The 14239-nt window shown below is 40.9% G+C and overlaps 1 protein-coding gene across 1 annotated transcript in view; it reads right to left on the reverse strand.

The window, feature by feature from the left end:
• Nucleotides 1-472: 472 nt before the first annotated feature.
• LOC115773465 (thyrotropin-releasing hormone-degrading ectoenzyme) overlaps nucleotides 473-14239 on the reverse strand; it is a 220608-nt gene continuing 206841 nt past the window's right edge. The window contains exons 17-20 of the mRNA XM_030720212.1: nucleotides 11019-11186; nucleotides 7230-7370; nucleotides 7056-7137; nucleotides 473-1590 (exon numbers count right to left, since the gene is read on the reverse strand). Coding sequence (XP_030576072.1) covers nucleotides 1438-1590; nucleotides 7056-7137; nucleotides 7230-7370; nucleotides 11019-11186 — 544 coding nt within the window. The 3' untranslated portion in view covers nucleotides 473-1437. The remainder of the gene's footprint in view (nucleotides 1591-7055; nucleotides 7138-7229; nucleotides 7371-11018; nucleotides 11187-14239) is intronic.

The following is a 14239-nucleotide window of genomic DNA, read 5'->3' on the forward strand; positions in this document are numbered from 1 at the left end:
ACATTTTTTTCTTTCAATTTCATGTCAGGTAGCAATATTGAGTTATACCAAGGGCACAGAATACAGAATTATGAATCGACAAATGGAAAATACCTTTCATGGTAAACTCACGACTGTGTTTTTGAAGTTGATGCTAAGTGTTTCTATTTTAACTTGTTAAGTGTAGATAATTGTAAAATTTGTCCTGTTCAGTCTTCTTTATGCTTTTGCTTGATCCCAACATCCCCTTTATGCACCAAGACTGTTTTTGGGTTTCTTTTAAAATCTCCCTCAAATGCTGTCCAGCTTTGTTTGTAGAAAAAGAAAAAAGACCTTTGTTATTCTTCAACATGGTGTTTTCTCTGGTTTAGAGCAAAATTGTGTGTAAGCTTTTGTGCTGTGAGATTATGTTCAAAGGACATTTCTGAAACAAGGCCCCAACAAAAGCCCCCCCCCAACCCAACCCACTGATATTTCCAAAAACTGCGTGAGTTTTTGATCTTGAAAAAAACAACCCCAAAAGCTGCTCTTTAATTTCAGGCTGAACAGTGTGAACACTGTGGAACGTTAATGAGTATGAATCAGTCCTCTGAGTGTGATCAGAGGACACCGAGTCCATGTAGTGTTAATTACAGCTCTGTTCAGTGATCGACATGCTCCTGACTGCCGGGGCATCTGCCTTTTACCGTCAGCCGGTTTAATGTGGTGAACACAGGCAGGACCGATTAAACTCTTCTGGATCTTTGGTTAGCAGCAAGGATCACAGCCATGAAGGGCTGAAAACCCCAAGCTGTAGCTTTAATTAGCCAATCAAAATGCAGAGAGAAAATGGATGGAAAATGCAGGCAATTACACCTATGATTTGTCTAAGAGTAACGTTTTCTTTGTTCTGGATGTGTTGCATGGTCTGTTTTGGTTCCTTTCAAGTCAATTTATGGTTGAACCTAAACAATCAAATGTTTTCTACTGGTTAGGTTCTCATTATTAAAGCAAAAGAAAAGCTAGTATCGCACATCAGTCATTGAATGCTAATTTTTGTCATTTTAAGTTGTCCCCATGGGCTGTCTCTTTTTTTTTTTTGTTTTTTTGTTTTACCTAGACTGTGAATGTTTGATATTTGGGGAAATCCTTGGTCATTTCAGGTTGCTGGCCATTTTTAATCTGGTTCTTCTTTCAATGACTGCAAGTGATCTTACAGCTTTACCCTTAAAGGAGGCTACACTTATTTCATAGCACAGAAACCAATTTAACCACATCAGCCACAAGTGGAGGAAAGCAATCCAGTGGAGCTAAAAAGAATGAAATTAAAGTTCTTTAAAAATCAAAAGCAGTAAAGAAACCATTCGAGTCTTCCTCGTTTTTCAGTCGTCTTTCCCTTCCATCTGACTGCATCTGCTAGCTAGCAGGGCGTTAGCGTAGCAGTCAGTTTGCAGTCATTTCACTAGCTTGCCGGCGGTGTTAGCCGAAGGTGGCGCTGGGAGGTTTGCGTAGCCACTGGTAGAACTGCCGCCGGTGGAGGCGGTGCCAGCGCACGTTGCCCTCAACAACCTCCAGCGCCCGCGGCAATGCAGGCCCCGCCCCCACACCGCTGGAAAGGATGAACTCCTTTAACTGAAGGAAGAAACAGAGGAGGAAACAGTGGCAGGAGGAAATTAGACAGTAAAGAAGAAGAAAGGAAAGAAAGGAAGATGGTAGAAAAGTAAAAAGAGTATCAGAAGTGTGCAACTAACATGTGAGAAGAACAGAAATATTCCCCCATAGGTGCTAAAAAATGCTGTCACACCCCTCAGTGTTGAAACGAGGATGGAGAGCCCTAACGCAGAGGCTAATTTCTCTAATAACTTTCAGGAAGACTCGAGTAAACTAGAGTTTAAAATGATTCACGTAAATATAGATTTTTGAAAAGCTGCAGGGCATTTCAAGCTTGTTGAAACATTTATGTTGGAGCTACGACAGATGCAGTACAGGAGCACCTGTTACTCTCATTTCCAGGCCTATATTTTTATTCTTGGTTGCTACTAGAGTCAATATGCATTATTACTAGTTCAAAGTAATCCGTATGCTATAATGGGCCTTGGTGCAGCCCCTCAGTTCATCCACTGTCTGATGCAAGCTTCTTTTGCCCCCTGACCCTTTCCTTTAAAGCCAGCTTTCTTCTGATAGGCTGCCCCATTTAAACAATAGGTTGAGCAACAGGTGGGTGGGGCTCCTATCCCCCATGTGCCTGAGATGGCCAAGAGCAGGAAAAAAAAAACTAAGTTTGAGGGTTTTGACCAGATTGTGAACCCGGCTGCAGGGATTTAGTCCCATTCAGCCATGAGAGCACTAGTGTGCTCCAACACTGATGCTGGGTGATAAATCTGGAGCACAGTTGCTGTTCCAGTTCACCCCAGAGGTGTTGGATGGAACTAATGGGGTCAGGGCTCGCAGGATCTTCCTCAAACAGCCAACACAAAGTTAGATGGGAACTATAACAAATAACCATTGCAGTCCAACTGAAATAAGCCTGGATGATTTTTTCACATCTCAGTCACAGCTTTTAGAGTTGCACTGTGAGCCCCCCAAAGCTGGAACAACTTAAATGCAAACATTTTATTTTATTTTATTGATTAATATATTATTGATGAACCTCGACATGATGGCACATGTACCGTTTCATTACATTTAAATTAAAGTGCTTAAAGTCGACTCAGATAGTTTCAGTGTCTTGTTTAATGTTCTTTACATACATGTGCATCAATGATATTCTTTTACTTTAGGCAGGTATGTGTAAATGTACCTTTTTTAAATTAAATACTGCAATCATGGAAATTTAAATGCAGTTATTCTTTGTTACTCTTTAACTTGAATGGTACTTGTGATGCATGATTACAAACTCTTGATGGTCATTAGCAAGACGGGTTGAAATCCACTCTAAAGATATTCCTTTTATTACCCTGAGTAGAGCATCACAATGCACACAGCAAGCTGGAACACTACTCTGCTCGTGAAACACGACCTGAGCAACTGAACTGTAAATATAATGGAATCACATATACCCCCCAGTATGATAAAGCTTGGAGAATACTTCCAAGATACACAGAATGCAACAATGCAGGCTACGGTGAAGCTTCCTTACTCTACAAAATAGCTCAGGTTAAGCAAATACAATCAGTTTAAGTATGACTTTATAAGATTTTCAATGGAGCTCACACAGCTGTATGCTGGACTTTACAGCTGTGGTCAGAAGTTTCGATCAACTCATCATGGACGTGAATGTTGTGGGAATTTTAGGCTTTCAATGATTTCTTTGAACTATTCTTTTTCCAGGGAGGAATAATTGTACAGCATTTTTAACTACTTTAAAAAAACAAGAACTAGATGGACAAGTTTGAATTTATTTTTAATTTTCTGTAATCCACACAAGCTCAAATACATACACACACCTCCACTAATATTTGGTTAAATGTCCCTTAGCAAGTTGCACCTTGATCAGGTGCATTTGGTAGCCATCAACAAGTTTCTGTCGTAATCCTGGCAGGATACTTGACCACTCTTCTTGGCAGAGTTCATTTACACTGTTTGGTTTCCTGGCACAGACCCAGCCTGTAAGTGTAGTCCACACATTTTAAACAGGGTTGAGGTCGGGGCTTTGGGAAGGCCATTCCAGAAGCTTAATGTTATCCTGCTTTATCCATTCCAAAACCAGTTTGGATGTATGTTTGAGATCATTGTTCTGTTGGAGCATCCAACTGTCTACAAGTTTCAAACATGTAGCTGCTGATTTGAGGTGAAGCTGAAGAATTTGGAGGTAGTCCTCCTCCTTCATTATTCCATCCACCTTGTGCAGTGTACCAGTACCACTGGCAGCAAACCAGCCCCAGAGCATGATGCTGCCACCACCATGCTTGGTACAGTGTTCTTAGGTTTGAAAGCCTCACCTTTACCTCTCCAAACATAGCTCTTGTTGTTTTGTCCAAACAGCTCAGTCTTCGTCTTTCTGACCATCAAACGTTTCTGCTGAAGGCATTTGGCTCGTCCATGTGGGCAGCTGCAGATTTCAGTAGAGCTTGAAGTCGTCGATTTTGGAGCAGGAGCTTCTTTCTTAGTCTGCACCCTCTCAGTCTATGGTGATGGAAAACTGGCTTCGCTATGAACATTGATGCTTCAGCAGTTTCCAGTTCATAGCAGGCTTGAGCCTTGTTGGTTCCTGAACATCCTAACTCGTTTCTTCTCATCTGAGGGTGACAGTTTGGGTCTTCTTCCAGACTTCAGCAAAGTGGTGACACAGCTGAATAACTTGTACTTATGTACAGTTATTTGAACGGATGATCTTGGAATCTGCAGTTGTTTAGAAATGGCTCCAAGAGACCTTGCCAACTTGTGCAAATCTACAATTCTCCTTAGATCTTCACTGAGGTCCTTGGACTTTCCCATTGTTGGTCAATCCAACGAGTGCTGTCAGAAAAGTCCTTTTTATACTGGCAAAATGAAACAACCAGCTGTAGTCAATCATGATCACTAACGAGAAGATAAAAGACTTTGATGAAATTTCAGCACCACTTATTAAAAGATTTGAGTGTGTGTATGTATATATTTGAGCCTGTATGTATACAGTTGGACAAACTAATAAAAAGCGTCCATATACGTTTGTCTATTAGCAGGCTGAAACACACAGCTGATGTGTGTTTCTTTTTTAAACACAGCTGAAGAAAAATATTTGAGTAAGAACATGGGACGTACTCGAGCTAAACTGTCTTTTAAAAGGTATTAAAAAAAACTTTGTTCAAAAGATTTATAATTAGCATTTCCAGCATGAAAGTGCAGATATCAAAATGAGACTTTGGTTTACAGGACTGCAAATTAACAGAAGGCTTCCAACATCTGAGGTTTTTCTTTTTTTGTGTGTCAAAAAGAGAAACTTTGTTGAAGGAAGTGAATTAATTAGATTTTTTTTAAAGTTGAGAACCAAAAAGGAAACTTAATGTAGCTCTGAGTTTGACAGATTCAGTGGAGCGCGGGAGAAAATCCATCCCTGCAGCTCACTTTACTACAGTTCATATCGTTAACTGTGCACTCCTCTGCTCCCTCTTTCCTTCCCTCTTCTCTGCCATAATTTCCCTTTCTGTTATCTTTACACTTTCCCTCTCCTCTCCTGTGTGAGTCACCCTGAGACCCTTTTTAAACTAAAGGATCATCACGCCTCTCATTTTCTGTGGTTCTTGTATTTAGAGTTATGATGGTTTTGTTCTGAGGTTTCACTGACAGCGAAGCCAAATCTGAGGCTGTTACCATTCCAGCAGGAGTGTCAAAAAATATTAATCACAAAAATATGAATAAACAGATTTTTATTTTAATCAGAAAAACCTACAGCCTTTTTTTCCTCCTTTAACTTTATATCTGATTATATCTGTATCCATCAAACAATAAGCACAGTAGCTGTGAAATGATTCGCAGAGGAATGATTAAGATTGCTAATCAAGCTCTATTTTCTCTGAGTAATCAACAATAAATTTGGAATATTGATCCAGCTGTGAGCCTCTCGAGAACACAATTACACAATGATTAATCTCAAGGTCCTGCTAGCGTTCAAGCTTTCATACTGGCATGCAGAAAACATGCCGATCCTCCTCCTGCTAGGATATAGACGCCTTTATTTTTGCTCACTTCACATTCAGGACAAAATCTTTAGAGTTCCTACAGGATGAAAGTCTTTAAGGTTTTCCAAATTACTCTAACACCATTCCTGCATCTAAATAAAAGTGAGTTATAACTTGTTGCACTCAAGCTTCTCTGCGGTCACTGGGTGATACTGATGGTGTGCAGTAACCACAGGCAAGTATACAAAATGGATGTAATCTGAAATGTGGAGTAAATGCAGAAATGCCTTAAACCTGCATTTTACCTGAAGGCCATTGAATGGCAACAGCTGTGATTGCAAGTTGACTTCTGCTAAACAAGCAAAGGGAACACGAGGAAGGACAAGAGGAGACATGGGGAACAAATGGGTAACACAGGTGCAACCAATCAGGGGATGATGAGAAGAAAGGAAAATGAAACAGGAAGTGTCGAGACAGAAACACTGAGACCGAGACTTTACGATGAGACACGGGGAACACGGGGGAGGCAGGACAGGCTGAAACTTAAGGAATGAACTCTGACCTCAAAGAGACCTAAAGGCAAAACTGAGACAACCTGGAAATAAACCAACCTGGCAATAATTCTTAAATAAAAATATAAACTCAATAATAAGACACCATAAATACAAGGATCCAAAAATAAATACAAAACCCAAAACTTGGGCAGGAAACCCAGGGACCAGGACGAGTAAAGCCTCATAGTATCTGATGTTTCCCACTTACTGTGCAACCTGACATCTCCTAGGTTAAACTTTTCCATGGTAACAGCAACCTCCACCAATCAGTTGCTGTTTCAGTTCATTTGTGGGTAGAATCAAGTCTACTTTGGATGGTTACAACATTATGGCTCATAATCAAAATCCCTGTGGAGAATATGACTGGGACTTTTTTCCTTCACTGTTGAGCTCTAAACAAGTCTGCTGTGACCACAGGAGACACGCTCAGTGTGCGTTTTTGTTGTCAGACACTAGTTTCTAGTCTGACTCGACACAACATGATCTTCCCTTTAGAGCCAAAAATGATGTTAAAGCAGTTTGTGCTGAAACTGTTACCACACAAGATTGACTTTACTACCTTTACAAAGTGTGACGTCACAATGGCTGCATCCACCTTTTACAGACATCGTGTCACAGGAATGCACTGAGAGCAAAAATACTGAAGATCCCGATGTCTTTGAGTCTGTATTCATGCCAGTTTAACACTTCATGGTTTGATGGTGTTGGAGAAAACTAAAATTATGGGGTTTAGACCTTTGACAGGATGAGGATCTTTTTGTTTTAATGAAAGAAAAATAGCAGTTTATACATCTTTCTAAACCCTAGCTGCCGCTCTCTGTAGTGTGACACCTGCCGGCCCGTCTGTGCCAATACGGAACATTAAAAATATTTTTTTTAAAAATCAGTGTTACACGATTTAAACATCACTATAAAAACAGGGTAGAATGGTGGTTTCACTCACCTCATTGAGTTCTCGCTCAGTGTTGAGGAACTCTGTGACTCCACTGATGAGTTTTGAATTCATGAACAAAGCTTCACCGTATCTGAACAGAAATGAGGAGAGACACATTCAGTTCCTCGCCGGCCAGCTCAGCAGGGCGACATGTACAGAACGTGTCTCTCTGATCGTTCTCACCGAGCGTTCAGGATGTCCCACTTTTCTCGGAAGTATCTCCAGGCCAGGTTCCGACCCTGAGGGTTTCTGCCCACGTGGATGATGACATCAATCACATCCTGCTCCGGGACCAGGTCTGAGGTCAGAGACAGGTTCAGCAGCCTGGGAGACACAAAGAAAAGGATGGAAAGGTTGCAAATGTAGTTGTGATGAAAATCCAGTCCGTATATGCTAACATATTAACATGCTAAAGGTTGTCCTCAACAAACATTAGCACACTCATAATATTAATACAAAAAAGTGCTGCAAATATGGATGTTAAAATTAAGCAAAAAGAGAAAAAATATTAAAAAAAAATCTTTTTAGTTTTAGCTGGTATGTAGAAAATTATTTCACAGTTAAACTGTGACTCTGTGACCGCTCCCCAACCTCAGCAGCTTGTCTTTGTCCATCCATCCATTTTCTTCCACTTATCTAATTCGGGGGGTGGGGTGGAGCCTATCCCAGCTGTCATAGGGTGAGAGGCAGGGTACACCCTGTACAGGTCACCAGCCTGTCGCAGGGCTAACACAGAGCAACAGACAACCATTGACACCTACAGGCAATTTAGAATCACCAATTATCCTAACCCCACTAACTGCATGTGTTTGGACTGTGGGAGGAAACCCACGCAGACACGGGGAGAACACGAAAACTCCACACAACTCGTCTTTGTGTTGGAAATAATAGATAGCCGTGAATAATTAAAGTCACAATCACAGTCTAATGTACCAAAATGCATGGAACTCTTTTACTTTACACATGCACATATGGATCCAGTGAAGCTGAGAGTATCTCAGTGACCAGCTTTGGTTCCTGATACAGTTTTGTCGATTCTTAGGATTAATAAACTCTCACAGAAAGTTTTGTGCGTCTCTCTCCAGCATGTAAAATCGATTTCATGTTCTGATATTAAGATTATAAAGTTGTTTAAACTCTGTGATTTTGGCTTTGGTGTGAGATTCGTGCAGTGTGAGAAGGTAAAAGTGCGTGTCACACGACAGCGGGAAGGTTGGCAGCCCTGATGTAATCTGGGCAGAAAAGGTCAAGTTGTCATTTTGTAGTTTTGTTGACCTGAGAGCTGCTGGAGAGTGTTTTTGACAAATCAAGAAACAGCCCTCTGAAACACTCACGCGAGGCACTCCCAGCTGGAAGGGGATTGAAGGGAATTTAAAGGGATTTAGAGAAACATGCTGATCACACAGAGGGATCAATTGGATGTGTAAACATATCAAATCAACATTTTTTTATTTTTTGAGATGTGAAACTGAGCAGCACAAAGAGCTGGAACAAAAGAAGTTTTACAAACTGATGTTCAATCATCCAACGCTGTGTTTGAAGTTTACCTTCATTTTTCCTTATTTTCTGTTGCTTCACTGTGTGTTTGTGTGTGCGTGCGTTGCTTGGCTCGTTGTTTGTAACTGCCATCTTCTCATTAAACCCCCAAATCAATTTTCTCTCTCTTCACGCAATCCCTCTGCTGAAACCATTTCCTGTGTGACCAATCAGTTTGTTTCTGAGCTGTGGTCCTTGATATGTGTGTGTGTGTGTGTGTGTGTGTGCGTGATAGCTGCAATCTGAACATACAGTACCACCTCTCTGATTGCAGAACAGTTTACTGTGGCTTGAAAAATCAATACCTGATACACACACACACACACACACACACACACACACACACACACACACACACACACACACACACACACACACACACACACACACACACACAGACACACAGTGATCTTTCTCACTGTGAATGTGTGTGCAATTCACCCTTGCAATTTTTCTCAATGAGCGATAGTGGCAGTTAGCTCCTGATAAAATACTGTGTTGTGTACACATACACACACTCACACAAAAACACACTTGCACACATGCATACTTACGCACACACATGCACTTGGCTTGCTGGATTTCAGTGCATGTAACGCCCCTGGCAAGTTTTCACTGCACACACCTTTTCTGTCAATTAGCAATTTCCTCTTCCTGTCAGTGCACTCACCAATTAACAGACCTCACCTGACAGGAAAGATTCAGTCACCTTTTTTTTTTTTTTCTTACTTCTTCACAGGTTTGTGTGTCATATGCTAATGTAGCCGAGCACACACGCTCAGCAAAAACTCATCAACATCCGAGTCATCTTCCAAACATGAACAAACTCTAGTTCTATAATAGCTAATAGTCTATTAATAAACTATTAATAGACTATTAGTTCTATTCTATTCTCTCCATTTTCTTTTGGTTGATAATGTTTTATTTAGACCTCATCTAAGTTTGACTTAACCAAACTGTTCCCTGCAGCACTTTCTGTTTTTCTTCAACACGTTTCTTCATTAAAGTTTATGTCGTGCACCTTTGGTTCCTCATTTTCAGCCACCTATAAAAGCTCAAAATAAATGTGGATGTCGTTTCACATCAGCATGTCTAATGAGTGTCTTAACAATTTAATATTATGTGCTATTTGCATAACATGTATGCAAGATGCAATTAAAGAGAAACAGCAGGTCGTAGATAATCCAGATGTGAATTACGTTCACAGCAACAATATAGCCTTATTTTACAATTCAGGCCAGATGCTGTGTCCCTGACACTGGCACAGTCTCACAGGCAGAAAGTTAAAAATGCCCGTGGGTGTTAAGAGGTTAAGTTAATCTCACTTGTGGATGCTGTGCCACCATCATCATTCATATTTCCAATGCTCAGACACACTTGGCCTGTATCCATGCTCCCCTCCACTGCAGAGTCTACATAAGTGGCTCGGGTTTCATTTTTAGCCATGAAACCCTGATTACATTTGTGCTGGTGTTGCTTTTGTTCCACTAGTTTCAAGTCTTACTCAATACAACAGGATGTTCATTTTGTTGAATAATGTTCCATTAGAGTAAAAAAGGTCAGTAAAGCTGGGCACGCTTTACTGTGTGAGTGAAAGGTTTGCTTGAAACCTGGTTTTAACACAGCAAGATGGCCCCATGCAGGCTAGCCTTTGTGGGGCCCATGGCAGTTTCACACTTTTTTGGTCCCTGTGAGGGTTTTCTATAAGCAACCCATAGTGGTATTGCCCACAGAAGACACACATACCCACCTGCTGTGGACTCATTTGGGCATATTTACTGGCATATTATTTATAATAAGAGAAACCTTACAGGGAAATGTAACTATTGTGGAGAAGATGAAATGACAGAACATGTTTTATTCCACTGTCACAATATGAAAGTGATTGATTCTGACTCAGTAAAATGGAAGTTAAACTGGATCTTATTGATAAAAGAACTAAAGAAGTGGGAGTTATTAGGCCATATTCAATTTTCTAAGTCAGACTAACCCATTTTATAGAATTTTTTTTCCCTTTCAGGGCAAGTGGATTACATGTTTGACTATCAAGCAGAAGATTCCTGGTTTGGAAGGAGAAATAAATTCCTTGGCGGTTGCGTCAGGAAGGGCATCTGGTGTAAAAATCAAATCCACTCTGTGGTGACCCCTTACCTACAGTGTGGGCATACTGTGGGTGCGCTGCTTAGTAGCACATATCACATCTGTACTAGGGCCCACAATGGGCTGCCCACAGCGCCCCCACATGGGCCCCAAGAGGGAGCGTTTGCTGGGTAGATCAATGATATTGCATCGCAGGACTTTGGTAAACGATTTTCAAAACAAATTTTCCCATGTCTTATTTAAAAACCAGACACCTCACTGAGTCTTTGCAAAATAAGTAATGCAGAATAATTTTTCGAATACCTGTGGCAGCAGAAGCAGCAGAGTCATATGTACCTGTTGAGGAGAAAGGTGTTGTCTGAACAGGTCAGGGCCTCCAGGAGGATCTTCTTCTCTGAAACAGCATTGGAAGAGTGAAACTTCATCCAGATGAACTCCCACACGTCTTCATCCATCAGGCTGACTCCAGTGCAGTAAACTATGTCACGGATGTTAGGAGGAATCCTACAGGGTACGGATACAATATCAAACCATCAGACCGACTGAACTCAATCTGCCCCGATGCAACAAATTACCAGTACAGCAAAAGTAAAGTCTGGTGCACATTTAAGGAATGTAAGTACTTGATGTGACTTATTTGCAGTACCAGCTTCCTGCAGGGGCAGGAAGGTAATAAAACTAAAAGCCCTGATAAGACATGTCTGCAGGATTAACCAGGATGCTCTCTGGGTGCTAAGTGAGAAATTCTGATTCCATTAGGAAGCTCCATTAAAAACATTCCTCCTCCTCCTCCTCCTCCTGCTGTGGTCATAAAATGCAGAGATAGAACCACATTCAGACACTTTCAAACAACTGCAACTTTAGAAAGTTTCAGGAAGTCTAATTGGCATGCACACCTCTAAATTTATTGTGTTGGAATACATTTTAAGTTTGACGTGCAGAAGTGCTGACTGCAGACAGCTTCTGTCTCAGCTGCAGTCACAATTGCCAAGTCAAACTTTAATCTGAGTAAACACAGCAAATGTTCTAGTCACCCTCCAAGTTCCAGCTCCGAGACACACGGCTAAGAAAACACACTTTATATGAGACAGACATGGCACTACATAAATCCTGAGTAGAGATCTATAGGAGAATTTCCACTGAACTGGGAAACACATTAGCCAATCACGTTGCTGTGCTGAAAAATGCTCACAGCAGAGATTCACAACAGTTTCAGTGGTGTGGCAGCAGGTAGCTGCTGCCTTACTGTATTCATAACATGGACTACCATGGCATTTCTTCAAGTGCTTTAGTGGATTCAGACAGAGTGCTAATTGTGTTGGCAGGGTGGATCAGGCTCCTTGTGAAGCAGTAATGTTATGGAACTTTATGCATATCTAGAAGTATAAGCTGCAGGGATAAACGCTGATTCCCATATTTCACAGCAAAGTCACCAAACTTTAGATCTGTGTCTACTGAAATACGAGCGACCAGATTATCAGAAGAATTGCAAACCCACTCATTTCAAGATGTCACTACAAATCCTTGCACAGGGAAACAGAGTGTGTTTAGCTATATTAATCACTGTCATTGGGATGTGTAATATTTCCATTTTCACCTGTTTTCTCCTCTAAATACTCATTAACCTTGCTATTGGTTTACAACCTACATGATCGACCAGCTGCTTTTGTCTTTTGACCCTTTCCCAGATATGAGTAATTAATTTAATAAGCAGACAAGTACAAAAATAAAACCTGTCTAAGCAGAGACACCAAGCAGCGACTCTCCCTTTCAACACTTACTGAGAGATTCAATTTCTCCAGCATGTTCTGGGTCTGCCATCAGGTCAAATCCCAGTTGGAGGTGCCCAAAACATCCTCACATAGGAAGAACTCAGGAGGCATCCTGGTCAGATACCTGAGTCACCTAAACTGACTCCTTTTGATGGTAGCACTCTGAGCACCTCCAGAATGACCAAACTCTTCAGTCCACATGCGAATGTAGGAACGTAGATCAACCAGTAAAATAATGGCTTCACTTTGCTGAAAAAAATACAAATGCAAATACAAACGATGCGTCTGTATCCCCCTGGAGGAGCTGGAGTCGGTCGCTGATTAGCCTGCTGCCCCCACAGCCCTTACTAGATTACCAGTAAGGAAAACGCAAATTAACATCCATTAACCTCTTAACATCCAACACGTTAGCACTGACCGTGTTAAGAGGTTCATATCTAATATCAGAATATTACAGACTTGTTTGATTTGATAAACAGCTGATGGAGCTGATTCTCCAGCCATTAAACAAAGAAGGTGCACAAGATATAATAACTGAAAATCTGCTCTGAAATCACCTTCTGGCATTTTTCTTTATTTATTGCTGCCAGTGTTTAGGTCACAAATGCCTCTTCTGGCATATTTTGGCCTGTTTACCCCCATTTAAAATAAAACACTCGGTGTTTATTGCAGTGCTGATGAATATTGCTTCTAAATGGTTCATTTTTGTAACCTCACAAAGGTTATTAAAGTAGAAGCTGACAAATGAACCAGGTCTTTGTCACTCTATGTCTATAAAGTTGTTTTTTGTAAAGTCTTTGAAGACAAACTGAATGATGTATCTTATTTTGAACCTGCTGTGAAAGCACCCCACGACTTGTGTCAACATTTATTATTGTGGTATGTATCATCATTTGCAGGCAGAGGAATAAAAGTGGGATCTGTGAGGCGACCTGGCGCAGTGAATGCTGGTTACACAAACTGTCTCTCAGTTATCTGCCTGCTGGAGGAAAAAAGCAACACCTGGTGGTACAGGCTGATTGATAAGAGCTAGATCTGGAAGCCCTTCGAGCAAGACCTTTGATACACCATGAATCCCATTTCATCCGTGAAGAAAAAAAAAAAAAGTAGAGCCTACACAAATGTTCACAACTGTCAAAACAACATAAAAACTTCATATTTACCTGACAAAACCCACATCCGCATAATTGTGTTTAAAAGACAGACGCAGCTTCAAGTTTAAGTGCCCAAAAATGGGCCAGCAGGGGGTGGCTCCTCTGGTTGTGAAAAATAAGTCTGAATGTAAAGAAGTAACTAAGAGAAAATGACTTTCCTCATGGGTTTTTGATGTTTAAAGTCTTATTTAAGAGAACACGATGCCCAGTTTGTCCCATTTAAAGTAAAAATACTGAATGTTTCCTACCTTGCTATTGATAAGCTGCTACCACACTACTACAGGTGGGCCACACCTGTCAGCAAGAACAGGAAACTGAAGCTACAAATTCACATGGTCTCACCAAAATTGAACGAAAGAAGATTGGAAAAATGTTGCCTGGTCTGATGAGTCTCAGTTTCTGCTACATTTGGATGGTAGGGTCAGAATTTGGTGTAAGCAATATGAAAGCATAGATCCATCCTGCCTCATATCAACAGCTACTGCTGGTGTGATGGAGTGAGGGACATTTTCTTGGCACACTTTGGGCCCCTCAGTACCAACTGAGCATTGTTTAAACACAGATGGTTCTCCTTGCAGTGCTTCTATGATATTTTATTTATCTCTTTTAAACTTTAGATCTGTGTCTACTG

Source organism: Archocentrus centrarchus, chromosome 23 (assembly GCF_007364275.1).
Source record: "Archocentrus centrarchus isolate MPI-CPG fArcCen1 chromosome 23, fArcCen1, whole genome shotgun sequence".
Taxonomy (NCBI): domain Eukaryota; kingdom Metazoa; phylum Chordata; class Actinopteri; order Cichliformes; family Cichlidae; genus Archocentrus; species Archocentrus centrarchus.